The 23826-nt window shown below is 47.1% G+C and overlaps 1 protein-coding gene across 5 annotated transcripts in view; it reads right to left on the bottom strand.

Moving 5' to 3' along the window:
• Positions 1-23826, bottom strand: part of BICDL1 (BICD family like cargo adaptor 1) — a 105576-nt gene that overhangs the window by 8589 nt on the left and 73161 nt on the right. For 2 of the 5 annotated variants that reach the window (XR_006293886.1, XM_043557745.1), the window contains exons 3-9: positions 17494-17610; positions 16507-16518; positions 14465-14611; positions 8348-8527; positions 7531-7749; positions 6335-6478; positions 613-743 (exon numbers count right to left, since the gene is read on the bottom strand). Coding sequence is in view for 4 of the 5 variants with exons in the window: in XM_043557745.1 (XP_043413680.1) it covers positions 613-743; positions 6335-6478; positions 7531-7749; positions 8348-8527; positions 14465-14611; positions 16507-16518; positions 17494-17610 (950 nt within the window). In the remaining variant the exon portion in view is untranslated. The remainder of the gene's footprint in view (positions 1-612; positions 744-6334; positions 6479-7530; positions 7750-8347; positions 8528-14464; positions 14612-16506; positions 16519-17493; positions 17611-23826) is intronic. The other 3 variants (XM_043557748.1, XM_043557747.1, XM_043557749.1) reach the window with 3 other exon arrangements.

Raw genomic sequence — 23826 nt, 5'->3', positions numbered from 1 at the left:
TTTTTGTGTATGCTTGAAAATGTCCATAATAAAAACAACACCCCTCAAAATAAAGAAGTTGAGGTAGACATATAATGAAATTGGAAAACTAAGATCTAAGTGGAAAAAAACACAAGCCATGTAGAGCATCAGCCCATGGATACTTAAAATGCCCAAACCACTGTATCGCTCTACACTTGCACATGTACAGGAAAAAGATCTGCAAAAAACATATACCCAGCGGGGCGCCTGGGTGGCGCAGTCGGTTAAGCGTCCGACTTCAGCCAGGTCATGATCTCGCGGTCTGTGAGTTCGAGCCCCGCGTTGGGCTCTGGGCTGATGGCTCAGAGCCTGGAGCCTGTTTCCGATTCTGTGTCTCCCTCTCTCTCTGCCCCTCGCCCGTTCATGCTCTGTCTCTCTCTGTCCCAAAAATAAATAAACGTTGAAAAAAACCATATACCCAGCTTCCAACAGTAGTGTTGTCTGGGGAGAAGAAAGACGCTGGGGGTGAGGATGGGTAGCAGGGAAACACTTTCACTTTTGAATTCTTCTGTATGCTTTAACTTTTAAAACTGAGCATATACTCATGTTGCTTGTGATTCAAGTAAAATTAAACACACCACGCCCACTCACTTCGCAATGGCCTCATCCCGGTCCCTGATGGCCTTCTGAAGCTGCTCCTTTGGTTCCTTGTCCTCAGACGTCACTCTGAGTCGGTCTCTCTCCTCCTTCAGTGCAGTCATCTCCACACTCAGCAGTGTCACCTAACAGGAGACCAAAGGGATGGATGTGGTGACATCATTGCTGCTGGCCTGGCCTGCAGTGTTTCCCTCAAAGAGACAGAAAGGAACAAGAAGCCCCAGGCAGGTGCAGAGCCTGTGTGCGGTGTGGGCATGTAGCTTCCACGGCCCCTGGCTCTGAGGGAGGCCCATCTCTTCTGGAGAAAGCATGCTGCATGCTAGGCTGGAGCCCACTGGCCAGGGCCGGGTGGGGTGGGGGGGCGTGGGGGATGAAATTCAGCCCTGGAAGGCAGTCAGCATGCCAGATCCCTTTATAGGCAGCCCACCACACACCGCCACTTCCACCACAAGGCACTCCCAGGGAACTAATGAAGACCACACATGCATCGGGGCTTGGAAACAAAGTTTTGGGGGTAGGGAGTCAAGTTTTGTTTCCAGCCATCTTGCACTCAACATGAAACTTTGCTATCCACAGGGCCCCGGCTGGACCCGAAGTCTGGGCCCTGGCTCCCATTTCTGTGACAGCACTTGCGGCAGCCTGATCATTCAACTTCCCCGGGTCAAAGCCACATGGAATTTAGACACCTATGTGATGTCACCATCTTTCACTTTAAACCTGCTACCTTTTCTGTGGTCTATGCCTCAGTGAATGGCCCCACAGCTTATTCATTGGGAGTCATCTTTTGGTGGCACTGTGCCCTTCCTAGCAGCTCGCTCAGTGACCACAGCTTACCCTACCCACGAGAGCTCTGCAGTAGCAGGAAGCGCGGCCTATTCATCTGTGCATCTCAGAGCCTGTGTTCAATGCTTGATCCCAAACTGCTTGTGCAGTGGACAGTTGTCATATTTTTGGCTAGTCATCATCCTAAATCCTTTCCTATCTGGGGGACATTCCTGGTTGCATGAGTCTTGGTGGAAGACAGGGGATACACCCCCCCCACTGAGGAAGCCAAAAGAGGAGAGACACATCATTTCCTAGGTACACAGGCATGGATATGTGTGTGACCTAGACTTGCCAATCACACAGCCCACCTGGGACTGTAGTCCTTGAGGTGTCAGCAAAGCCACAGGCCAGGGGCAAAATTATTACATGGACAGCAGATTCCTTCTGTGGCCTCGCCTCCCATGGCTTCTTCCTGTTTTGGAACTCAGTTCTCCAGCCTTCCTGTCAAGTCTATAAGCTATCAGACCTAATTCCAATATAGTCTCTCCCTCTCTCTCTGCTTAAGTTAAGCAGAGCGAGTTTTTGTTGTTTGCAACTGGACACCCTGCTTGGTAGAACTCTCAGTAAATACTTGTTGAATGAATGGAAGGGTGAGCCCCTTCCTCCCAGTCAATAAGCTCAGACTGGAGTCAGGATGACTGGCCCTGCCCTCTTGTTAAATATTGCACGTACTTGGACATTTTTTGAAGGGAGGATCCATGTATACAGCTCTAGCCCTCTCACAAGGGGACAGATGCTACCATTTCAATGTACTCCCCTACTCCAGTCCCAGGCCTAATCATCTTCAGACAGACTGAAATTGAGCAAAGGCCCCAGGATCAAGCTTTCCTGGAGATGCTTCGGACTCCCTAGACTGAGACGGCAGATTTGCCAGCTACCAGGGAAGAGGAAATCAGCTACTCAGGAAGAAATCAGAGGATACTCAACAGTGAAGAGGCATACCAGACAGTCTGCTGTTACTGTGGGCAATGGATTTGGCACTCTTAGGTGCCTGATGAGGAACATCAGGACCAGGTGCTCTGTGCTTTCATGGTGGGGACAGTTGTGGTGAGCAGGGCTAGAAGCCCTAGGGAAGAACAGACTGGGGCACCTGCAGAGGCCATAGGGTGCAGCTAGTCCACAGGATGCTGGTCAGAAACCCAGCCTCACCCTACATACTAGCAGGTTCTGCAGCCTGGTAGGCCAGGAACTCAAGACTCGGGAAGTACCTGGCAGAGAGAGAGTCAGACCTCCTCAGACCAAATAAACCCTAACATGGCCTTGGGTTGGCTGTGGGCCAGACAAGCTGAGTAAGCTACAGATAAAATTACATGCTAGGCAGGAAATGCCACCATTTAATATGCTCCAGATAAAACTCCACAAGAGCTTTTTGCTTTGGTCTGGAAAACTTGGTCAAGGTAGGACCATCAGCTATCTGCCTCAGAAACAACAAGGGACTTACCTTCTTTGAGCTGCCCACACTGTTCATAAAAAGCAGGAGTAAAAATAAGTAGTTCCATCATCAAGTTGTTGTGAGGATCAAATGAGATTAATGACATCAGGGACCAAGCTCGGTGCCTGGCGGTAAGCTCTCCTCCTTCCTCTTCTCTGCACCAGTGCGAACCTCCTCGCTGATGGTCGTCATGAGGACTAACCTGGCTTGTTTATACACTGACTTAGGTTATAGCCACCCCTAAATCCACTTTTCCCACATAAGGTAGTGTCCTCACGATTGGACAGGATCAAGGAAAACATCTTGAAGTCATACATCTAGGGCTTTATTTGCCCCTTCATTCAATAATTATTTGCTTCAGGAAAAGACAAAGAGAAGTTGGACCTCAAGCTTGTCCTCGTGGGGGTCTAAGGTTTGACTGGGAAGATGAGCTGTTGAATGAGAGAACCATGAGAAAGCAGGGCAGGGGGCTCCAGGAGGGAGGGAACCAAAAGAGTTTGAAGGAGGAAGTGAGGCCTGAAGGCTGAGTAGGGCTGATATGTACAGGTGGCAGGGAGAATCTTTTGGACAGAGGCAAAGGGCCGGGGAAAAGGCCCAGATGTGGGGAAGGCACAGGGAGTGTGTGCCATGCCCTATCATAGCCCATGTTCAATTCTGCTAAAACAAAGGAGGGGAGATGGAAACAACAGGAAAAGAGGCTAAATGGCCAGAATGCAGCCAGACTGTGGGGGGCCACGAGGGTTAGAGGCTTCCCACTACTTAATGATAGGAAGTCAATCCAAAACTTGTAAGGGTATTTCATTTCAAGCTGTGCTTCAGGAAGATCAATCCAAATCCTGTGGAGGTTAAGTGGGCTGGGGGAAATATGACCAAAGCTGGAGTGTGAAAGAGTGAAGGTCTGAAACAGGGCAGTGGCTAGAAAGATGGAGGAGAGAGAACACAGGGAGATTTCACAGAGGAGGGGTCACCAAGATTTCATTAGCAAAGGCCTTGTGTTCCCACTACATGCTCCACTGTGCTTTCATGCCCCTTCTGGAGTAACTGGCCAGCGCTCCTGTCAGGCCCTATAAAGGAGCCAAACACAGGACTGGGACTGTTTCTTATTGCACCTCCCACAGCCTGGTTTACTGGCTTGAGAATCGGCAGAGGGGCTCCACAGATAACTGTTTTTTATATTGCTCTGAAGGTCCTCCCTGCCTCTCAGCAGCCGTCCAGACCCCAGTCAGCCCTGGTGAAACAGGGGCCAGCAAAGCCGTGGGGAAGGGGGTGAGGGTGGGGAAGGGGCTCTCCACGGCACAAGGGTGTGGGGCAGTCTGGTTATGGATTCTGGTCTCAAACACAATTATGAATTAAATGAAACCTGGACTCCCTTTTAAAAATTGGATAGGCTTCTGAGGGTCAGATCACTTCATCTTCCAGGTCCCACATTTTTTACCTCTGGCCCAGTCTCCAGGAGGAAAAAGCATACTCTCTGGTAGGAATGCAGTGGGCTGGGAGGCTGGATCAGCCCCTGGCTGAGGTCTCACCCTAGTCTAGGAGCTGCCTGCTGGAATTTTGGTTTTGCATTACCTTGTTGGGACTCTGCCTCCACGCCCCCCTCCCACCCCCCTCATCCCCCCCACTCCCCCCACTCCCCCCACCCCCCCACGGCAGGGTACACAGCTGGTCTGACTCTTCTCACAATTCCAGGAGAGGCTGCGGAGCGCAGGAGCGCTGTCCTGTTCATTCTGTGTTTATCAGGGTCTAGTGCAGCAGCGGCACATGGTCCGTGCTCGGTAGCTGCCCCACCAACTGCATGAGGAATGTTGTGCCCGCTGTGCTGGCTACCATTTCTACTGGCATTCTGGAATCCCGTCCACTGCATCCCGTCTGCATCCCGTCCACTGCCTCGGGAGGTCAGTGTTGCTTCCATGGGATGGCTTTGGAAGGGTGTGGTTTGCTAAGAGATCTGCTGCTTTGACTAAGCTTCTGGGGAGAGATGAGCCATTCAAGAGGCCCAATTCTAACCCCATGGGACTGAGTGTAACTATCTGCTTGATGGGTTATCTGGCATAAACCACTTATCAGCTGAACTTTTAAGGAAGATTCCCTGGTGGAGGAGATAAGTTCGGAAATAGTTGCATCCAGACCCTCAGCAACCTGCACCTTGCTTATGCTTCTGAATAATGCCTTCTGCTGTTTCTAGTTTTGTAATTCTGAGAAGCAACAAAACAAAAAAAAAAAAACCCAGGCAATATCAAAGGGCTGATAAGCAGAACACCCCCACAGAAATTTAAATAGGCTTTAAAGTAAACAAAACTTTTATTAACCCTAAGAGTTTTCAGATCCACTTTGTCCTGTTTGTATTGTTACAGTGTGAAGACCTGCACTAGGTCTGAACTCCTCCCTGGCCAAACGACTGCCTGAGGGACTCAGGTTTTAGGCATGAGAATGTCTTTGGCGGCTCAATCCCATTCTTTAGGGCTTGGCCAGAAATGAGCTACCATTTTCATAGCATCTTTCTGTCCTCGCGATCTGGTCACTCCCAGAAAGAAGAGTACACCAATAGCTGCAGGTGGGGCTCCCAACATCTTCGAAGAGATTTATATTAGGAAATCTAATGGGCATGACCCCCCAAAAGAGTTTATTTCTATAGGGTCCTTTAAATTTAAGAACTACGGACTGAAACAAACGCCAGGTTTACCTTCCATCTCTCAGCAACAGGTGCAGCAGGAAGGGACCACCAGCTTTGGACAAGGGAGGAAGGGGGCAGGCTGGGTGGGGGCAGGGTTTAAAATGCTACCTGTTTGGTGCCCCCCCCCCCCCCCAAGTGGGACAGCACACTACACTTAATCCTGTCAAAAGGAAGGGCCTTATTTATCTCCTAGGATAGAATTTAGAAGCTCCTTTCTGGGTGGGGCTGCTCCTAAGCCTTTTAAAACTTTTCAGATCAGAATACAGATGCCCTTCTCCAGGATTCTCAAGAGATAAAGTCATGATCAAACAGGAAAGGAACAGCAAGGGCAGCAGTAAGTGCTTCTAAAGCTGAAAAACAGGCTGGCGGAGGTGATGGCATTACAAAGAGAGAACAGGCCTGCAAAGATCAATTGCTCCTTGGTTTGCAAACTTCCCTGCTCAGAAGCTGCTGGAAAAACATCCGTGAATGTCCGGAGAGCTGTGGCACTTTAAACTGTCAGAATCCATCAGATAATATGGGCTCTGTGGAAGGCAGCATGTCGCCGGAGGAAATGGAGGGTCAGCTATTCTTATCCCTAACAATTTTACTTTGGGCTAAACCAGAGGGCCGCGCTCTTCTCTTGAGCTCACCTCAACTTCAGGTCACTGTCCTCTGAGAATCTGTGAGAGCAGAGCCACTTCTGAGACGTGAGAGAGGGAAACTCACGAGGGTCTCAAGAGAGTCTTGTGGGGGAGGGGTCACCGGTACATTCCCTGCACTGGACCGAGGATGGGGGTGCTCACCTGACTGTGGAGTTGCTGCAGCTCCTCTAGGCTTTGCCTCAGTTTACCCCTCTCTCCCTCCATGAGTTCCCTTAGGGCTCTTGAGTCCTCACTGGTCTGCCTTATCTGTTCTTCTAAGGAGTCATCATCAATTCTCCGGGAGCTCTGACAGCCAAAGAGAGCCACCAACCACAGAGATGGTGAGAGCAGGGGCGGGTGTGGTGAGATGGTTAGTGGGAGAGAGGGGGAAGTGAGACGGTAGGGATGGATCAGTTTGGGGGAGAGCAGGATAGAGGAGATGGGGTGGAGAGGTGGAGGGAGAGACAGGCAGAGAAAGAGGAGACAAAGGAGGGAAGACAGAGTTAGAGGAGAGAGATTCTCTTGCCCAATTTTGATCTGCAAACATTAGCTAGACATTTATTTTTGTTTCAGGCTTCAGGGAAGTCGCATGAACAGCACACCTCCCTCTGACCTCTCCCTTCCCCCAGTGACCCAGCCTCCACAGTACAGTACCTTCCACACACCAACACGACATGTTCAGGTAAGGACAACCACCCTTTCATGACTTCATGTAATATGGGTAGAAAGACGTTAACTATTCTGTAGGAGGATGGAACTCGAAGTGAAACAACTGCCTGAGAGCCGGGGGTGTGAATGGAAATCTGTCACGAAGCTAGAAGAAATGCCAGTCTGCCCAGGAAGCCCACAGGAACACTCCTCATCTCCACAAGAGGAGCCACATCTGGAATTCTAAAAGGCCCTTACTGATCTTCTCATCGTTCCGTGCTCCCTTGCATCCTTTCAGCAGAGGCTTCCAGTCTGGACAGTTTGCCTATTCTCAGCTAACCCCATCACGAGGACCAATGAGCTACAGAAAAATAACTTGCAGTTTTCACTGGGGTTCAAATTTCTACATTCAAAGCTTTTAAGGAAAGCCCTTGAACTCGAGGCCACCATGGCCTGGATTTAACCATGTGGAAAAAGGACTCCACTTATACACCAGTATCTGCAGGAAGAGCACTCTGGAACTTCCATTCCTGGACGCTGCCCCTCTGCCCGATCACCAGCACACAGACCTCCCAAACAGTAAGGGCTCAAAGTTGCTACAGACTCTTTAAGGTTCCACTTCTGGGGTTAACCTCATCCCCTGTGCTTGCTTTCAACCTCCCACTAGCCAGGTCCTGTGGGGTGGGGAGCTTCTCGGCCCAGCCACTTACCGTGGGCTCCATGCCATCCACAATACTCTGTATCAGTCTCTTGAGCTCACTGAGGGCCGTGCGCAAGCTGCCGGCTGGCACGTCCTTGGCAGATGAGGTTTCCGAAGACTCATCCATCGAGGAGTCCGTGGAGACGGCCGAGTCAGCGCTGTCGTTCCCCCGGAGGTGCGAGCAGAGATAGCGGACCTGGCAGTAGGCCTCCCAGAGCTGCAGTCTCAGCTGCCCCATAGAGAATTGCTCCTGATTATGGGCCTAGGGAGGACCGCCCCCACTCATCTCGTCCTAGTGTAGGAACCCAACATGCTGACACTCAAGAGCCTAGTTCTGGCAGAAAGACTTTTTCTTTTTTAAATCACCTGTCCCAAGAACTACGGATACTTATGCTGGGCCTAGTACGTCTATACGGACTCCCAGTTCTTAACTCTCCAGCTCTCTACCCATCTCCCATTTCTCTATACAGTCAGATACTGTGGTGGGAATCATGATTAGGGGAGTGAGTGGTTGTGAGGAGAATGAAAAAAAGCCAACTGGATGGATCATGAATGTTCTAGAGCCCAGTCAATGCAAGAGGCATGAGGCTGAGGATTAGCCGACAAGCATTTCCTAAGAGGCACTGGGTAACAGTGAGCCAGAGACATGCTCTGGTCAGGGCCTGCTTCATGACAGCTCCAGCCAGCAGGCCTGGGCTCACACAGGCGCAGGGCCACAGGCCCTTGCCAGGCTGGAGCTGGAACCATAGGAACTGGACAAGGGAGGGCTGACGGGCTCCTGAAGTCCCCAGACAATCTCGTGTGCTGGACTGATGGGGCATCAGCACCTGTTCTCTCTCTTGCTCCAGTTCCTCAGCCTCCATGCTCTGTTCGATCTCGGACAGGAGGGACGTGCTGGTGGCGGCGGAGCTCTGCAGGCTCCTCTCCTCGGTGAGCTCCTCCACCTTCACCTGCAGCTGTCGGTAGGAGAGCCGCACCTCCTGGAGCTCCAGCTGGCTTTGGTGCAGCTTTCAAAGAGACAGCAAAAGGTAGTGAGCGTTCCCCGACCACAAACAAATGAGAAAAACCGCCCCGAAACCTGATCACACTTCTAGGTCCAACCACCAATTTACAGAAAAATACAGAGGAGAGAAGAACATGCTAGATTACATCAGGGGTGTGCAGGCAGTAAACTCCAGATTTGGGAAATTCTACAGGACAAACAGCTCAGCTTCTTTACGATGTATATTTTAAGAAAAAAAAAAATAAAGGTCTGGAACCTATAGGTTAAAAGGAGACTTGAGAGACATATCAACCAACTGTAGTGTGTAGGCCTATTTTAACTTGCATCTTGATTCAAGTAAAAAATGTGAGGAGCAACTGGGACATTTATGAGGCAGTTACGAATTTGAACACTGGGTATTTGAAATTAAGAAAATACTGCTGTTTTCCCCTTAGGTATACTAGTCCTGTGGCTGTGTTTTTTTAAGTTATCATTTAGAGGTAGTCTTTGTTTACAGATGAAATTATAAAAATTTGCAGATTTACTTCAAAATAGTATGAGAGAGAATCAAGAAGATGTAATGAATGTGGGGCAGGACTGACTGGGGCTCACTGGTTTGTATAGCTGGCAGTGGGGTACACTGGGGCATCATCACACTATCCTATTTTTGAATGTCCGAAATTCCCCATATTAAAAAACTAAACACACACACATAAAGGCATACAAAGTAAGGTACCATTAGATGCTCACCAGAATACCTAAAATAAAAACCCGCCGCAAAATAATAATGATACCAAGTATTGATGAGGATGTGGAACACCCAGGACTTTCACTGCTGTTGGGAGTGAAGATATACAATCACTCTGAGAAACTGTAGGGCAATTTCTACTGAGTGAAATACACAGCTGTCCCATGACCCAGCTGTTCCACCTCTAGGTGCAGACCCAACACAAATGGCTGTACATGTGCCCAGAAGACACACAAGATGTCTATAGCAGCCTTCTTCCTTAAGAGCCACAAATGGGGGCAGGGTGCCTGGGTGGCTCAGTCGGTTAAGCGTGGAATTCTGTCTCCCTCTCTCTCTGCCCCTCCTCTGTTTGCTCTCTACCTCTTTGTCTCTCAAAAATAGACAAACATTTGAAAAAATAAAATAATCTTAAAGAGCCACAAATGGGGAAACAATCCAAATGCCAATACAGAATGGAGAGAGACAGTCACATACTAGAATACTACACAGCAGTGAGAAAAGAACACACTGCTACCATATGCCATAACGTGGATGAATTTCATAGACATAATATGTCAAGCAAAAGCCTGACAACAAACAATATATAATATGTAATTCAAGTACTCTTGTATTCTTCCAGATACAAGAGATGCAAGTGGAAGAGAGGTCTGCTTTTGACCAAGTGTCAGGTACTGACCAGGAGGTGCAAGAGGGAGGCCTGTAGGATACAGATAATGGGCTTTATCTTCATCTGGGGGGTGTTACACGGGGATATATATATATTATTTATATATATATATTTATATATATAAATTATTATAAATATTATTATATGTAAATTATATATTATTTATATTTATATTATAAATATATAAATTATTTATATATATATTATATATATATTTATAAATAAATATATATCACACACATACACACACATATATATACATGTATATAGATATATGTATGTATTTTAATGTTTGATTTATTTTTGAGAGAGAGAGCACAAGCAGGGGAAGGGCAGAGAGAGAGGGGGACAGAAGATCAGAAGAGGACTCTGTGCTGACAGCAATGAGCCCAATGTGGGACTCGAACTCATGAACCATGAGATCATGACTTGAACCAGAGGTGGATGCTCAATGGACTGAGCCATGCAGGTGCTCCATGGGGGTATATATCTGTAAAAATTCACTGGGCTGTCCACTTAGGATTTTTATGTTTTGCTGTATGTATGTCGTATTTTAATGAAAAAAAAAAAATGAAGGGGAAAGGGTCTGGAAAGACACTGGGGATCGGATTTGGAAAAATATGTGAGTAGAAATACCAAGAATTCCTAAACCCAGGAGAAAAGCGGTCTCTGCTATTTTGTGTGTCATACCTCACAGTTTACAGGTAAAGCCCCAGGCCTGGGAAGAGCCTTACACAGCATGTAAGGCTCAGAGAAGGAGAGGGATGCCAGTGGTGGAGAGGACAGCAATGTAGTTTTCATGGCTTACAGCCAAGGCTCCTTCTTTCTCTTGCTGCCACTACTTCACCCCTCTCGGCGTTCTCTGTGGCCCCTTTCTCGTGGAGTCCAAGCAGGGCACCACTACCCGGTGAGGTTCCTATTGCTGGAGGTAAGACACGACTCCACCATGGCTGCTAAATGCCATGCTCTACTAGTGCACTCCACCACTACACTTGCTTTTAACACACAGACCCTGCCTGTAGAACCTTCATCTGTTTGCACTTGTCTGCATACTACACCTGCACAGGAGCAATGTCTTCTGCTCTTGTATTTGTGGATTGCCCATCCCTCCCTTGTAAAAGATTTTTTGGAAGTTGGGGATGGGGAAAGAATGTCCTGGGATTTAAATGTAACTAATTTATCCTTTCATTAGATAGAATTTCTGGGGTCACCCCTGTTCGTTAAAAATAGAGCAGACACTGTCCTGTTTGTTGCAGACTGCAGGCCAGGTAAGCCGTGGCTCCTGCAGAGATGCAGACACTGAGCAGCAGTGGGTGGCAACTCGGAGCTCTGCAGTTCTCATGAATGGAGGAGGCTGCCTCGCAGAGCATCCACTCGGATCCTTTAGATGCCCTAGGGCTTCACCTCTGCTGGTCGGGAGCAGACCGTGGTTGGCTAACAGCACCAGTGATCTGGATGTGCCTTAACTCAGAAGAGCCGGTGCCTGGCTGCTAAGAGAGTGAAAAAGGCCCTGGCAAGTCTGCTCTGCGTGGTTCCCATGCATCAGCAATACCTGCTGGTCCAGTGGGAACTCCTCCAGCCCCAGTTTTGAGAAAACTCAGAAAGAAGAAATTAGGGTTAAAAAAAAAAAAAGAAAAGAAAAAGGACATTCCTAAGAAGCATTTGGCACAATTACAAATGGCATACTAAGTTGGCAAAATGCTTTACAATTATTTTCTAGGTAACTCCACATACATCTCAGCAGGAGAAGTTCAGCACAGACAAGAATAAGTTCTTATGCACTGGACAAAATTAGTTCAATTACTCATGCGAACTTCAGGGTGCTTAATTAATTATAACAGCAAGAGAATCAAAGACCAGGACAGGTCTGCCCTGTCTGGTCAATAATTGGTCCAGAAACATATGCAGAAAACAACACATCAGAGGAGGCTTAAATATAAGAAACCTCTAAAATAAGGAATATCATCCTTTATATAAGAAAGATGTCACTAAATATATTTATATATCTATCAACAAGGAAGACACCAAATCCTTGTTGTACAGCACACTGAGCTTATGACACTCATGCCACCAGAGGTGGCAGAAGTGGGAGCGCTCTCTTGTTTCACACTGAGGGAACAAAGATGGTATGATGTTAAGTGTCAGAGCAAGGTCTACACTGCAGGCCACCTGCTCCTGGGTCACCCCACAGTGAGTGGAGCCTACGCTTCCTGATGATGAAATCCACCTACTCACTGGGACAAGATCCCCGCACACATCTGTAAGATGCCCATGTAGGTATAAATCAGAGAAGAACAGACAGAATACTTTACTGGGTATTAAGAGTTTAGCAAAATGCCCAATTTTTCAACTTACTGGGTATTCAAAAAATAATTTTTATCCCTATTCTCGGCCTGAAAAAGAAATGATGGTTGGATTTAATCAGTGGTTTAAAAATCATTGTTAGGCAGTAGAACCCCAACTAGATAGTGAACCAGATTAAAGCGGGGCTACCCTGGCTGTGCAGGCCTGTTGCTCTGCCTACTTAGACTTCCTTTTGTCCTTTATCTGAAACAAAGGATTAAAATCGTGGAATTATATACATTCCAAAGCCATCAACTCTATATTTTGCAAGTCTGACTTAGGACCTCTCAACTACTATCTGAGTGAGCTGGAGTTCTTATTTCTGTATCAGTACAGGCTATGTTAGCAACAGAAAGGGCTTTCTGGAAGACACTGGTAATTAGCAGCAGCTTAAGGAGAATCTCCTATGAGCTAAAGGAAAAAAAATCACAAAAAGGTGGGAAAGATAAGAATTCAGCCCATAAAAGCAGATTTTCCAAATCAAAGTGTGAACTGCCTGATGTGATATATAGGCCATGGGGTGAGTGGCCCAATGGAAAGACAGTGGATGTGCAGACATTGAGGACGTGAGTGTGTGTGATGTGGGGCTCTTGCTGCTGGAGAGCACACAGCCCACTGTGTGAGCCAGGTACTAGATGGAGCATGCTGGTCCCGTTCTTCCCTGTCCTGAGGTCCCCAGTTCTTGATTCGAAATAATGGACTTCTCATCTGTGAATTCCAGCTAGACTGAATGAAAGTGTCCTTTGGGCAGGGGTTACTTCCCCATTCTTCTGTGTTTCTTTGCCTTCTCCTCCACACTCTACCTCAGCAACCCTCCTCAGCAGAGTGCTTGATAGGGTCAGAAATTCTGGTGAAACACTGACCTGCAGAGGCATGGAATGTGCTAGATGTTGTCAATGAGAATTACATGAAGCAGGCGTGGGGGGCTCTGTTTTTAATTCGACCAAGGATTACTTTGGTAAATGATTCACTTTTTCCTAAGCCTCAGTTTTAGAATGTATGCAAAAGCACTCTGTTCCCTATAAAGTATACAGGTGTTCACCACTATTATCATCATCCACCTTAGAAGATGAGCAAACTCCTTTCCATCTTGAAAATGGCCGTGAGGCTTTCGCCAGCACCATTTTCTAATCGACATTTATGGGAAAAAACGTGGAGGGTCATAAACTGCTCATTTGTGCTTGAAGAGGTTAATCACTCAGACGGCAGCTTAGCTGATGGTGTCAATAACAAGTGATATCAGCCTAAGATGTTTCCTTATCCCATGTCCTAGAGCTTTCCTCACCAGCTGACCACCGAGCCCAGTGGGGTCTGCCACAGCCTGGTCTTTGGGGGGGGACCTGACTGGTGCTTCAGCACACCTGGCTGACCGCCTCCACACCAACAACTCTGTCACCATCCCCCCCACTCCCTGGCACTCAGAGGATGTCCAAGGGGGAGAAACATGCTCTTAGCCACTGGCCCCAGGTGCTTCTAGGCCAGTGTGGCAAAGCTTTCTTCGCAGCAGGTGTTACACTCTATTTCTGTAGAGGCCAGCAGCGATTGTCTTTTTGTTTAGAGGGTTGTCAAGTGTGAGCCTGGGGATTCAGCTGAGGACTGGTGGCAGGTCCCAAATAAGGACAAATATGAACATGAAGCAATTTCCTTTAGGAAGAAAAAAGAGGCCAATTAGGCTCACAAAGGAGGTTGGCCTATGCCTTTTCTAGCAACTGCTGGAAGAAGGATGTAAGTCTTGCTGTGTTCAGTGGGTAGCTTCTTGGTTTCTGCTCAGTGCAAGCCAACTAAATGCATCAGTCTGGGAAAGCAGCAGCAGAGAGCATTGAGAGCCAAGTACAGAAAGTCACAGGCTCCCTCTGAAATCTCTAGCAGATTTCACAAACCCTAGGAGGCAGAATGACACTCCCCAAGTTCCAGTCATGTTAATAGTCCAGAAAGAACTCTCTGAAACTGCTCCAGAGGCCAGTGGCTCAGAACAAATTGGAAGGGTAACCTGTGGGTAGCAACGCATTTGTCTTCAGCAGAGCCAGGCTGGCCAAGTTGGTGAGCACTCAAGGAGAACTCCAACAGGGCCAACAGAGAGCTCGGCTTTCCCCTCTCCTGAACCCCGCAGTGGCACTGGCCTCCCAGCTTTCCTTCTGGCTGGGCAGCTAAGTGCCCCTTTCACCTGGCCCTAGTTCTACAGGACAGCTTCTCTGCCTCAGTACCTGGAGGTCTTTGTCATGGCCTTGCCTCTCCAGGATCAGCACCCGGTCCTGTAGCTCCTCCACAGTCCCCTGGAGCAGGTCGTTTTCCTCTAAGGTGGCACTGAGACGATGCTCTAGCTCCCGTTTCCGATCCGACAGCATTTTGATCTGAAAGGGTGGAGAGTCACAGGGTGGTGTGCAGTTACACCCAGGCTGATGAGTAGGGAAGGAGGAACTAGCCCCAAACATGAAGGCCTATGTCTCTCCAAGTGCTCTGCCCAGGGGCCTGGTGCCCCCATCTTTGAGAGAACAGCTGTGAACTCCCAAGATGAAGAGAAAACTCCTCCCTTCTAGAAACGTGTCTGGGAAGGGGTGGGAGATGAACTTTGGGGAAGCTGGAATGTGGGATGCCAGGAAGAGGAAGGGAAGGGTCAGTGTTCTGGAAATTCCACAGATAAGACAGAGAAGGGCTCCACCTTGCCTGCCCATGACTTTACCTCAACCCCACAATTTCTGGGGGAGTGGAGCCTAACCCATGGTTCCATTCTTCCTTCTCAAGTCATAAGCACAAGAAAATGCCCGAGACAGCCCAGTGAGCTGCTGTATTCTCATACTTCACAGCTCTCTTCTGTACTTCCCCCCACAGCTAACAGACCTGGCTCTAGAGGTCGCAGCTCAGACCTGGTGCCCCAAATTAATGGGGGAGTTGGTGGGGTACAGAAGGCAAAGCACTGCCTGCATCAGTCTGTGTCCTGGAAAGGAGCAGGACACAACACAAATGAGTAACTGATTTTACTCAAAGTGTCGTTTTGCCTGAGCAAGTAAATTGTGACTAGAAGCAATTTTGCTCCTCTTATTAAACAGACTGGTATGTTTGTACACTGTGTATCTAGCCAGCCTCAAGAGATATAAATCTGCTTTCAGGAAGGTCTGTCTAGTCTCTTCAATGTCAGTAAGAAAATAAAGGATAAGAGGAAAGAGATGCCAAGTCTTCTGGCCTCAAGGTGTGTAGGCTCAGTAGGTGTGCTGGGGCTCCACAAGGCCAACAATGCTTCACCCCGAGAACACTGCCCAGGCTAACGGGCTACGGAAGCCTTCCCAAGTTGTGCAGGGCCCCCTGGCTCCTCCTATTTATCAGGTCCCTGCTGGATTGATCTCTCAACCAGCTTCTTGCTCCCAACATGGTTAAGATGTTCTCGGTGCTCTCCAGTTTGGCCTGGAGAACAATCTATTAAGAGAACCAACCTCCTACCCTTTCCTGGGGAGATTTGAAAATGAATGTCTGATGCGTCTGAGGTTCTCTGAAATCCACCTTTCCTTCTGCTTTTTGTCTATTCTCTGTCTCCACACTAGAATTCTGTTTGTAGGGTACAGATCTTCCCTGGCCACCAATCAATCAGATAAGATGCTGTCCTGGGGAAATGAAGTATGTGGCCTTTGTCCAGAGAGATCAGGTATCTAGCCAAACAAAGACATACTGTCTCTCAAGTGTGCACCTGGGTAAGGGACCAAAAGGAACAGGTCCTTTTTGTGAATGGGGCCACTATTCCCCACACTGAAGCACATTACCCACATGAAGGGAATTCTTACTCTAGGTGATTTTCATTTAAATACCCTCCAACCTTTACATTTTCCTTCCATGGATAATCTTTGTTTCTCAAGTTCCAGTCAGTGAAATAATGAGGTAATACAGTTGTGATATACAATCCTGGCCCCTTAAAAAAAAAAAACAAAACTTTAGAAGTTCAGAGCTACATGAAGTAATGTACTTGGACAATTTCATAGGCTGCCTTTTTAAAGTAGCAGTGGTACTGCATGAAGGCATCGATATTAGATGACAACTCCCTCACCCCACCCTATGCACTGAACTTGTGACCAAATCTGCCAGTTAACGTTCCTGGGAATGACCTTGAGTCACAAGGGTCTTGAAATAGTGAGCAGAGGCGAGAGGAAAACAGGCAACTTGAAGGAGTCAGAGCTTGGCAAAGGCGGTGGGACAGAAAGTCATGCACACAAGTGGTCACACACAGGCATGCCGAACCCCGCCGGAACAAGCTACTTACTTCAAGAACCTGCTGCTCAATACCAGTAGTATTTCCAAGGGGAAGGAGAAAGGAAGGGAATGATAGGCAGGAGAAAAGAGAAGATATTGACAGACTTTAGGAAAAACATCTTCAGGTCATTTCCAAAGCAGGGGAGCAGCCACCTGGGCTTCTCTGTGCCTGACCACACCGACGGATTCCTTAACCACAGCGGGGGTGCACATTCATCTGGCCCTAGACCCTTAGACTGTCTCCTCAAGTGTACCTTAGCCAAAGGGTTGCTGTCCAGACAACTCACTTAGGGCCCCTCAAGATCAGACTAGGTGGATGCCGCCCTGGGGAAGAGCCCCTGTTTGGGCTGCTGATACGACTTCCCTCTTCTCCCCTCCCACAATCGGGTTCTCACAGAGTTGTCCTCTAAGTGCTACTTTTTCTTTCCCTCTGGCCCACTCAGGGCCATAGACCCTGACTGCCATGCTCTGGCCTCTCATACACTTTTAACAACATTACTTGATTCTAAGTACCACACGAGGTGCTTTCCATGTATTAACTCATCAAACACAACAGTCCTATGAAGTAGCTACTTTATGACTCTCATAGGTGAGAATTACAATAGGTCCTAATAAGGTGGACTGAACTGGACCTACATGGAATAGAGAAAGGGAAAATCCTCTTCCCCATCCTCTATTTAGGATTGGCAAGGATGTTTGTGGATGGATTAATATGTTCAGTAAAAGCGGGTCATTTGTGATTTCAACACACTCAGCAGTGACTCTGAGCAACCTTATTCTTCCAGACAACAGGCAACCCAGTGCAACATGAATCAAGTGTTCCCCATTTAGTTTCTTACAGATACATCTCTAGAGACTTTTAAATATTTTTAGAGACTGTAGACAAAACAAAGTTTTATTTCCCAGTTCAGGGGCTCCTTATCCACCAGATCCAGTACAGCGCCTCTAACGAGAAAAGCACTTCCATCTCCAAGCAGTGCCACACAGGCGGACTCACCTCAGCCTGAAGGCTTTCAAGCCTGATGATGTGCTGGTTAGTCGAGGAGTTTTTCTCCCGAAAGTCTTCTCTGAGGGCATGGACTTGCATGGAGAGCTGTCTCTCAACTTCTGAGGCCTGCAAGCAGAAGAGACCTTCAGGGTAGATTCAGAGGCTGTGCAAAGGAAATCTGTTAAGATCTCGGTCTTTCCTTTCCCAAGCATCTCTTTACAACTTCTTACTCTAGAAGGAGTATAGGATGAAATGCGGGTCCATGTAGTCCCTAGTACCCAAACAAGACAAACATCCATGTCTACTTCCACTACGGGGGGAGTTTATCTTGGTAAAGACCACTTTGCTTGTCAGGGGAAACAGGCCTAAGAAACAGCAAGGTCTCAAATGTTAAGTACCATCATTATCACTCTGTACACAACAGAAGTTCAGCAAACATCTACTAAATAGAGAAAAAGTCTCTGTTTTACGTGAAAGAATAAGGCAGATAGATATACCTACTACCTTAGAAATTCCTTTATTTCTCTCATCCATTTCCTCAGTAAGGCCCAAGTGAATCATCTCTGTCTACATTTCTCATTTCCATTCAACATAGGCACTATTTGAAGTTCCCTGTCACATGTTAAGATTTTTTTTTTTAAGATTTTATTTTTAAGTAATCTCTACACCCAACGTGGTGCTCGAACTCACAACCCTGACATCACGAGTTGCATTATCCACCAACTGAGCCAGCCAAGCACCCCAATGTCTGTTAAGATTTTTGCCATTCTTTCCTCAAGGACATCTTTGGCAACTTTTTTTTTTTTAAGTTTATTTATTTTGAGAGCGAGCGAGCACAAGTGGGGGAGGGGCAGAGGGGGGAGGAGGGGAGAGAGAGGGGGGAGACAGAGACAGAGAGAGACAGAGAGACAGAGAGAGAGAGAGACAGGGAGGGAGGGAGGGAGGGAGGGAAAGAGGGAGGAAGGGAGGGGAGACAGAGAGAGAGAGAAAATATGAATCCCAAGCAGGCTCCAAGCTGCAAGCACAGAGCTCCACATGGGGCTTGAACTCACAAACCGTGAGATCATGACCTGAGCCAAAATCAAGAGTCAGACACTTAACCAACTGAGTCACCCAGGCATCCCCATCTTTTGCAACTTTTAATTTTCCAGGGGAGTGCTGGCTGAGACGCTTATTTCCAACCCTAATCCACTTATTTTCTAATGCTCAAACACAGCAGAACACCAACGACATTTAGTGTGTCAGCACCTTCTCTTGAACATGCAGGAGAGTGTTTTGAAAGAATGCTCCCTTGATAAGACTTGAACTCTGGTCTTTTTCTTGGGAGTCCAGCCTAGCTCCCAGTGAGGGGAGCCCTGAACACTGCCTGGTAGAGAGAAGAACCACGGGACAGGTTAAATAACTGCCTCAGTGCTTTTCTGAGGCCAGATGGGGTCAGTAGGCTTAATGAGTTCTTGGGAATGATCACCATGTGTTGAAATGGTTAGGAAAGGCTTCTGGAGGAAGTGGGATGACTTCGTAGGCTAGCTGTTCAGTGAGGCTCTCATATTAATAGATACATGTTCAATAGTTATTTTCATCTTCAAGGGCTGTATAAGCAATTGTCCATCTTAGGTTTGGTCCCATAGATTCAACTATTGCTCCCTTAGACTAGAGAGCCATTTAAGGATCTCAGCCTATATTTCTTTTTTGTTTTTTTTAATTTTTTTTTTTCAAACGTTTTTTATTTATTTTTGGGACAGAGAGAGACAGAGCAGGAACGGGGGAGGGGCAGAGAGAGAGGGAGACACAGAATCAGAAACAGGCTCCAGGCTCTGAGCCATCAGCCCAGAGCCCGACGCGGGGCTCGAACTCACGGACCGCAAGATCGTGACCTGGCTGAAGTCGGACGCTTAACCGACTGCGCCACCCAGGCGCCCCTATAGTCCTAATTTTTAAACAACAATTACAAAACACACAAACTAAAAGCAAACCATCTCGTTTTATTTATTCTAAATTTAATTTTGGACACCACCAGCTTGTTGTAGTTTCTTTTTTTTTTTTTTTTCCAACGTTTATTTATTTTTGGGACAGAGAGAGACAGAGCATGAACGGGGGAGGGGCAGAGAGAGAGGGAGACACAGAATTGGAAACAGGCTCCAGGCTCTGAGCCATCAGCCCAGAGCCCGACGCGGGGCTCGAACTCACGGACCGCGAGATCGTGACCTGGCTGAAGTCGGACGCTTAACCGACTGCGCCACCCAGGCGCCCCGAGCTTGTTGTAGTTTCTTAATCACTCAGAAACACAATGTTAGACATCCTTGCTTAAAAATAACATTAGTAGGGGGCACCTGGGTGGCTTAGTTGGTTGAGGGTCCGACTTCGGCTAAGGTCATGATCTCGCAGTTTGTGAGTTTAAGCCCCGTGTCAGGCTCTGTGCTGACAGCTCACAGCCTGGAGCCCACTTCGGATTCTGTGTCTCCCTCTCTCTCTGCCCTCCCCTGCTAACGCTCTCTTTCAATAATAAATAAATATTAAAAAATTTTTTAACAAAAAATAACATTAGTAATATGTACTGAGAAATTATGATGTGCCAAGAACTGTGCTAAATGCTTTCAATGCATTATCTCAATTGTCACAGCCAAAGGAGTGGTTATCCAGCTCAATTTACTAACGAGGGAACAGACTCAGGGAAATGAAAGAACTTGCCAAACTCTCAGTAAGTGACAAGATCAGAATGGTAAATGTGGGGCTGTCTTGTCCCCAAATGAGGACTTGGATGCAAGCACACCCTGTCTTGCTGCACTTCACTTCATTACAGACACTGTGTTCTTCACAAATGGGAGGTTTGTGGCAACCTGCATTGAGCAAGTCTACCAGTGCCATTCTGCCAACAACATTTGCTCACTTCCTGTCTCACGTGTGAGAATTTTGGTAATTCTCTTGACGTATTTCAAACTTTTTCAGTATTGCTGTATTTGCTATGGCGATCTATGATCAGTGATCCTGGATGGTACTATGGTAACTGTTTTGAGGTGCCATGAAATGTGCCCATTTGAGAGGACAAACTTAATAAATGTCGAGTGTGTTCTGACTGCCCCACCGATTGGCTGTTCCCCCGTCTCTCTCCCTCTCCTCGGGCTTCCCTATTCCCGGAGATACAACTATATTGACATTAGGTCAGTTAATAACCTTACAGTGGCCTCTAAGTGTTCAAGTAAAAGGAAGAGCTGCACATCTCTCACTTTAAATCAAAAGCTGGAAATGATTAAGCGTAGTCAGGAAGGCACATCAAAAGCTGAACAAGGCCAAAAGCTAGGCCTCTTGCACCAACCATCAGCCAAGGGGTGGATTCAGAGGAAGAGATCTTGAAGGAAATGACAAGTGCTACTCCAGTGAACACACGAACGATAAGGAAAGAAACAGCCTTATTGCTGATCTGGAGAAAGTTTCAGCGGTCTGGATGGCAGAACAAACCTGGCACAACACTCCCTTAAGCCAAAGCGAATCCAGAGCAAGGCCCGAACTGTCTTCAGTTCCGTGAAGGCTGAGAGAGGCGAGGAAGCCGCAGAAGAAACGTGTGGCACTAGCAGAGGTTGGTTCACGGGGCTTAAGGAAAGAAGCCATCTCCATAACACAGAAGTGCAGGGTGAAGCGGCAGGTGCTCGTGTAGAAGCTGCAGCAAGTTATCCAGAAGATCTAGCTCAGGTCATTCATGAAGGTGGCTACACTAAACCGCAGATGTTCAGTCCAGGTGGAAGCGCCGGTCGGGGGAAGATGCCGTGTAGGGCTTTGGTAGCCAGAGAGGAGAAGTCAATGCCTGACCTCAAAGCTTCAAGGGACAGGCTGACTCCCTTGTTAGGAGCTAGTGCAGCTGGTGTCTTTGAGTGGAACCCACTGCTCATTTACTGTTCTGAAAATCCGAGGGTCCCTAAGAGTTATGCTAAGCCTACTCTGCCCGTGCTCTGCAGATGGAACAACAGAGCCTGGATGACAGCACATCTGTTTACAACATGGTTTGTTGAATATCTTAAGCCAGCTGTGGAGACCCACTGCTCAGAAAAAAAAGATCCCTTTCAAAACATTAGTGCTCACTGGCAGTGCACCTGGTCACCCAAGAGCTCTGATGGCGTGGAGATGTACGACGAGATGAATGCTGTTTTCATAACGTCCACTCTGCAGCCCGTGGACCAAGGAGTCGTTTCCACATTCAGGTCTTATTATTGAAGAAATACATCTGGCTAGATGAGCTGCCGTAGACAGTGAGTCGTCTGACGGATCTGGGCCAAGTCAACTGGAAACCTTCACCATTCTAGAGAACACTGAGAACGTTCCTGATTCACGGGAGAGGTCAAGATAGTGACGTTAACAGGAGTGTGGGAAAAGTGGATTCCAACCTTCATGGAGGAGTGGGGAGGGTTCTAGACTCGAGTGGGGGAAGGAGCTGCAGATGGGGTGGAGACAGCGGGTGAGCTGGGATTGGAAGTGGAGCCTGAAGATGGGACTGAATTGCTAGAAACTCGTGGTAAATTCGAACAGAGGAGGAGTTGCTTCTCATGGAAAGAGAGTGGCTCCTGGAGATGGAATCTGCTCCTGGTGAAGATGCCGTGAAGACTGCTGACATGACAACGAAGCGCTCAGAACGTTCTGTACACTTAAGTGAGAAAGCAGCGGTGGGGTTTGGGAGCACGGACTCCAATTCTGAAAGAGGTTCCACTGTGGCTAAAATGCTATCAAGCAGCATCACCTGCTGCAGAGAAACTGCTCATGAAAGGGAGAGTCAACTGATGTGGCACACGATGTGTTGTCTTATTTTAAGAAATTGCCACAGCCATGCCAACCTTCAGCGACCCCCACCCCGATCAGTCAGCAGCCACCACCATCGAGGCAAGACCCTCCCCCAGCAAAGATGACCTGCCGGAAGCTCAGATGATGGTTCGTGTGTGGTTTTTTTTTTTTTTTTTTTGCAATAAAGCACTTTTAAACTGAGATATGTAAGGTTGTTTTAGACATAATGTGATTGTACACTTAATAGAGTACAGTGTAGTGTAAACAGAACTTTTATGTGTACTGGGAAGCCAAAAAATTCATTTGGCTGGCTTTATTGTGGTATTTGCTTTCTTGTCATGGCCTGGAACCGAACCAGCAGTATCTCTGAGGTGTGCCTGTACTGTTTTTTTTTGTATCTTGAAATAGTTTTTCCTATTTTTATGTCCCAGTATTAAACCCAAACCTTTATGAGTCCAAGTTAGCAAGACTTCTTTCTTTCTTTCTTTCCTTTTCTTTCTTTCTTTCTTTCTTTCTTTCTTTCTTTCTTTCTTTCTTTCTTTCTTTCTTTCTTTCTTTTCTTTTCTTTTCTTTCTTTCTTTTCTTTCTTTTTCTTCTTTTTTCTTTCCTTCTTCTTTAATGCTACGATATTTTACTTTAACACTCTCTAAATTTCTTCTAATAGAATTTAGGGCTCATAAGGAAAACTCTGTCTTAAACCCTGCAGTTTGAATGCCTGTACTGAATTCAGTTGACTATCAAGGTTTCAAATATGTTTAGATTTGCAAAACGCACTGGGTAATTCAGGCAACTTACCTTATTCTGAGTATCACCAGCTTGACATGAATCATGTGACAACCACGCCACAGAGATTGCACTGAAGGCTATAAATCTAGCCCAAGCTTGTATTAGAAATGCTCCTGAGACTAGTCTCCTCTCAAAGTGATCTTCCTAGCAATAAAAATGATCTCTTTCTATCAGGTAGCCTGACTGCATCCAGAGTCTCAGGTCCTGACCACTAAGCTATAATGTGTCTTCTTTAAATGTCTGACTCCTCAGATGTGCCCAGGGATGTACTGTTCACAAAAGCTTTTAACCTACATCTCTCATTTGACTCTCTGAAAGCCCTAAGAAGCAGGAATTACTGGCCTTGTTTTGCAGACACGGAGCTGGAGGCCGAGACAAAGTGGCACTGCCCTGGTCTTTGGCTTCCCAGTCCTCTGCTCTTCCACGACATACCTGCCACGACATACCGCCTCTAGCCAGGTAGCCAGTCGCGCCTGTTACGGTGATGGAGAGAATGCATCACTCAAATCTCCTACCTACTACTACTACTATCTAGTGACAAATCTACCACCATTTGCAAGGAGCTAATGCACCTCTCAAAGTAAATTATTCTCTTTTTCTTCAAAGACAGACTCTGGCTCAGATCTTTAGACCTAACAGAATGAGTATTAGCTATTTCTGCATATAAATTAAATAATAATCTCTTAAGTTTATTAAGTACATAACTCATGTTCTAGATACTTTCTTTTTTTTTTAAGTTTATTTATTTATTTTGAGAGAGAGGGAGGGAGGGGGAGTGACTGTGAGCAC

Source organism: Prionailurus bengalensis, chromosome D3 (genome assembly GCF_016509475.1).
Source record: "Prionailurus bengalensis isolate Pbe53 chromosome D3, Fcat_Pben_1.1_paternal_pri, whole genome shotgun sequence".
In the NCBI taxonomy this organism is placed as follows: domain Eukaryota; kingdom Metazoa; phylum Chordata; class Mammalia; order Carnivora; family Felidae; genus Prionailurus; species Prionailurus bengalensis.
The sequence above is the reverse complement of the archived record's forward strand: the minus strand, read 5'-3'. Positions and strand labels throughout refer to the sequence as shown.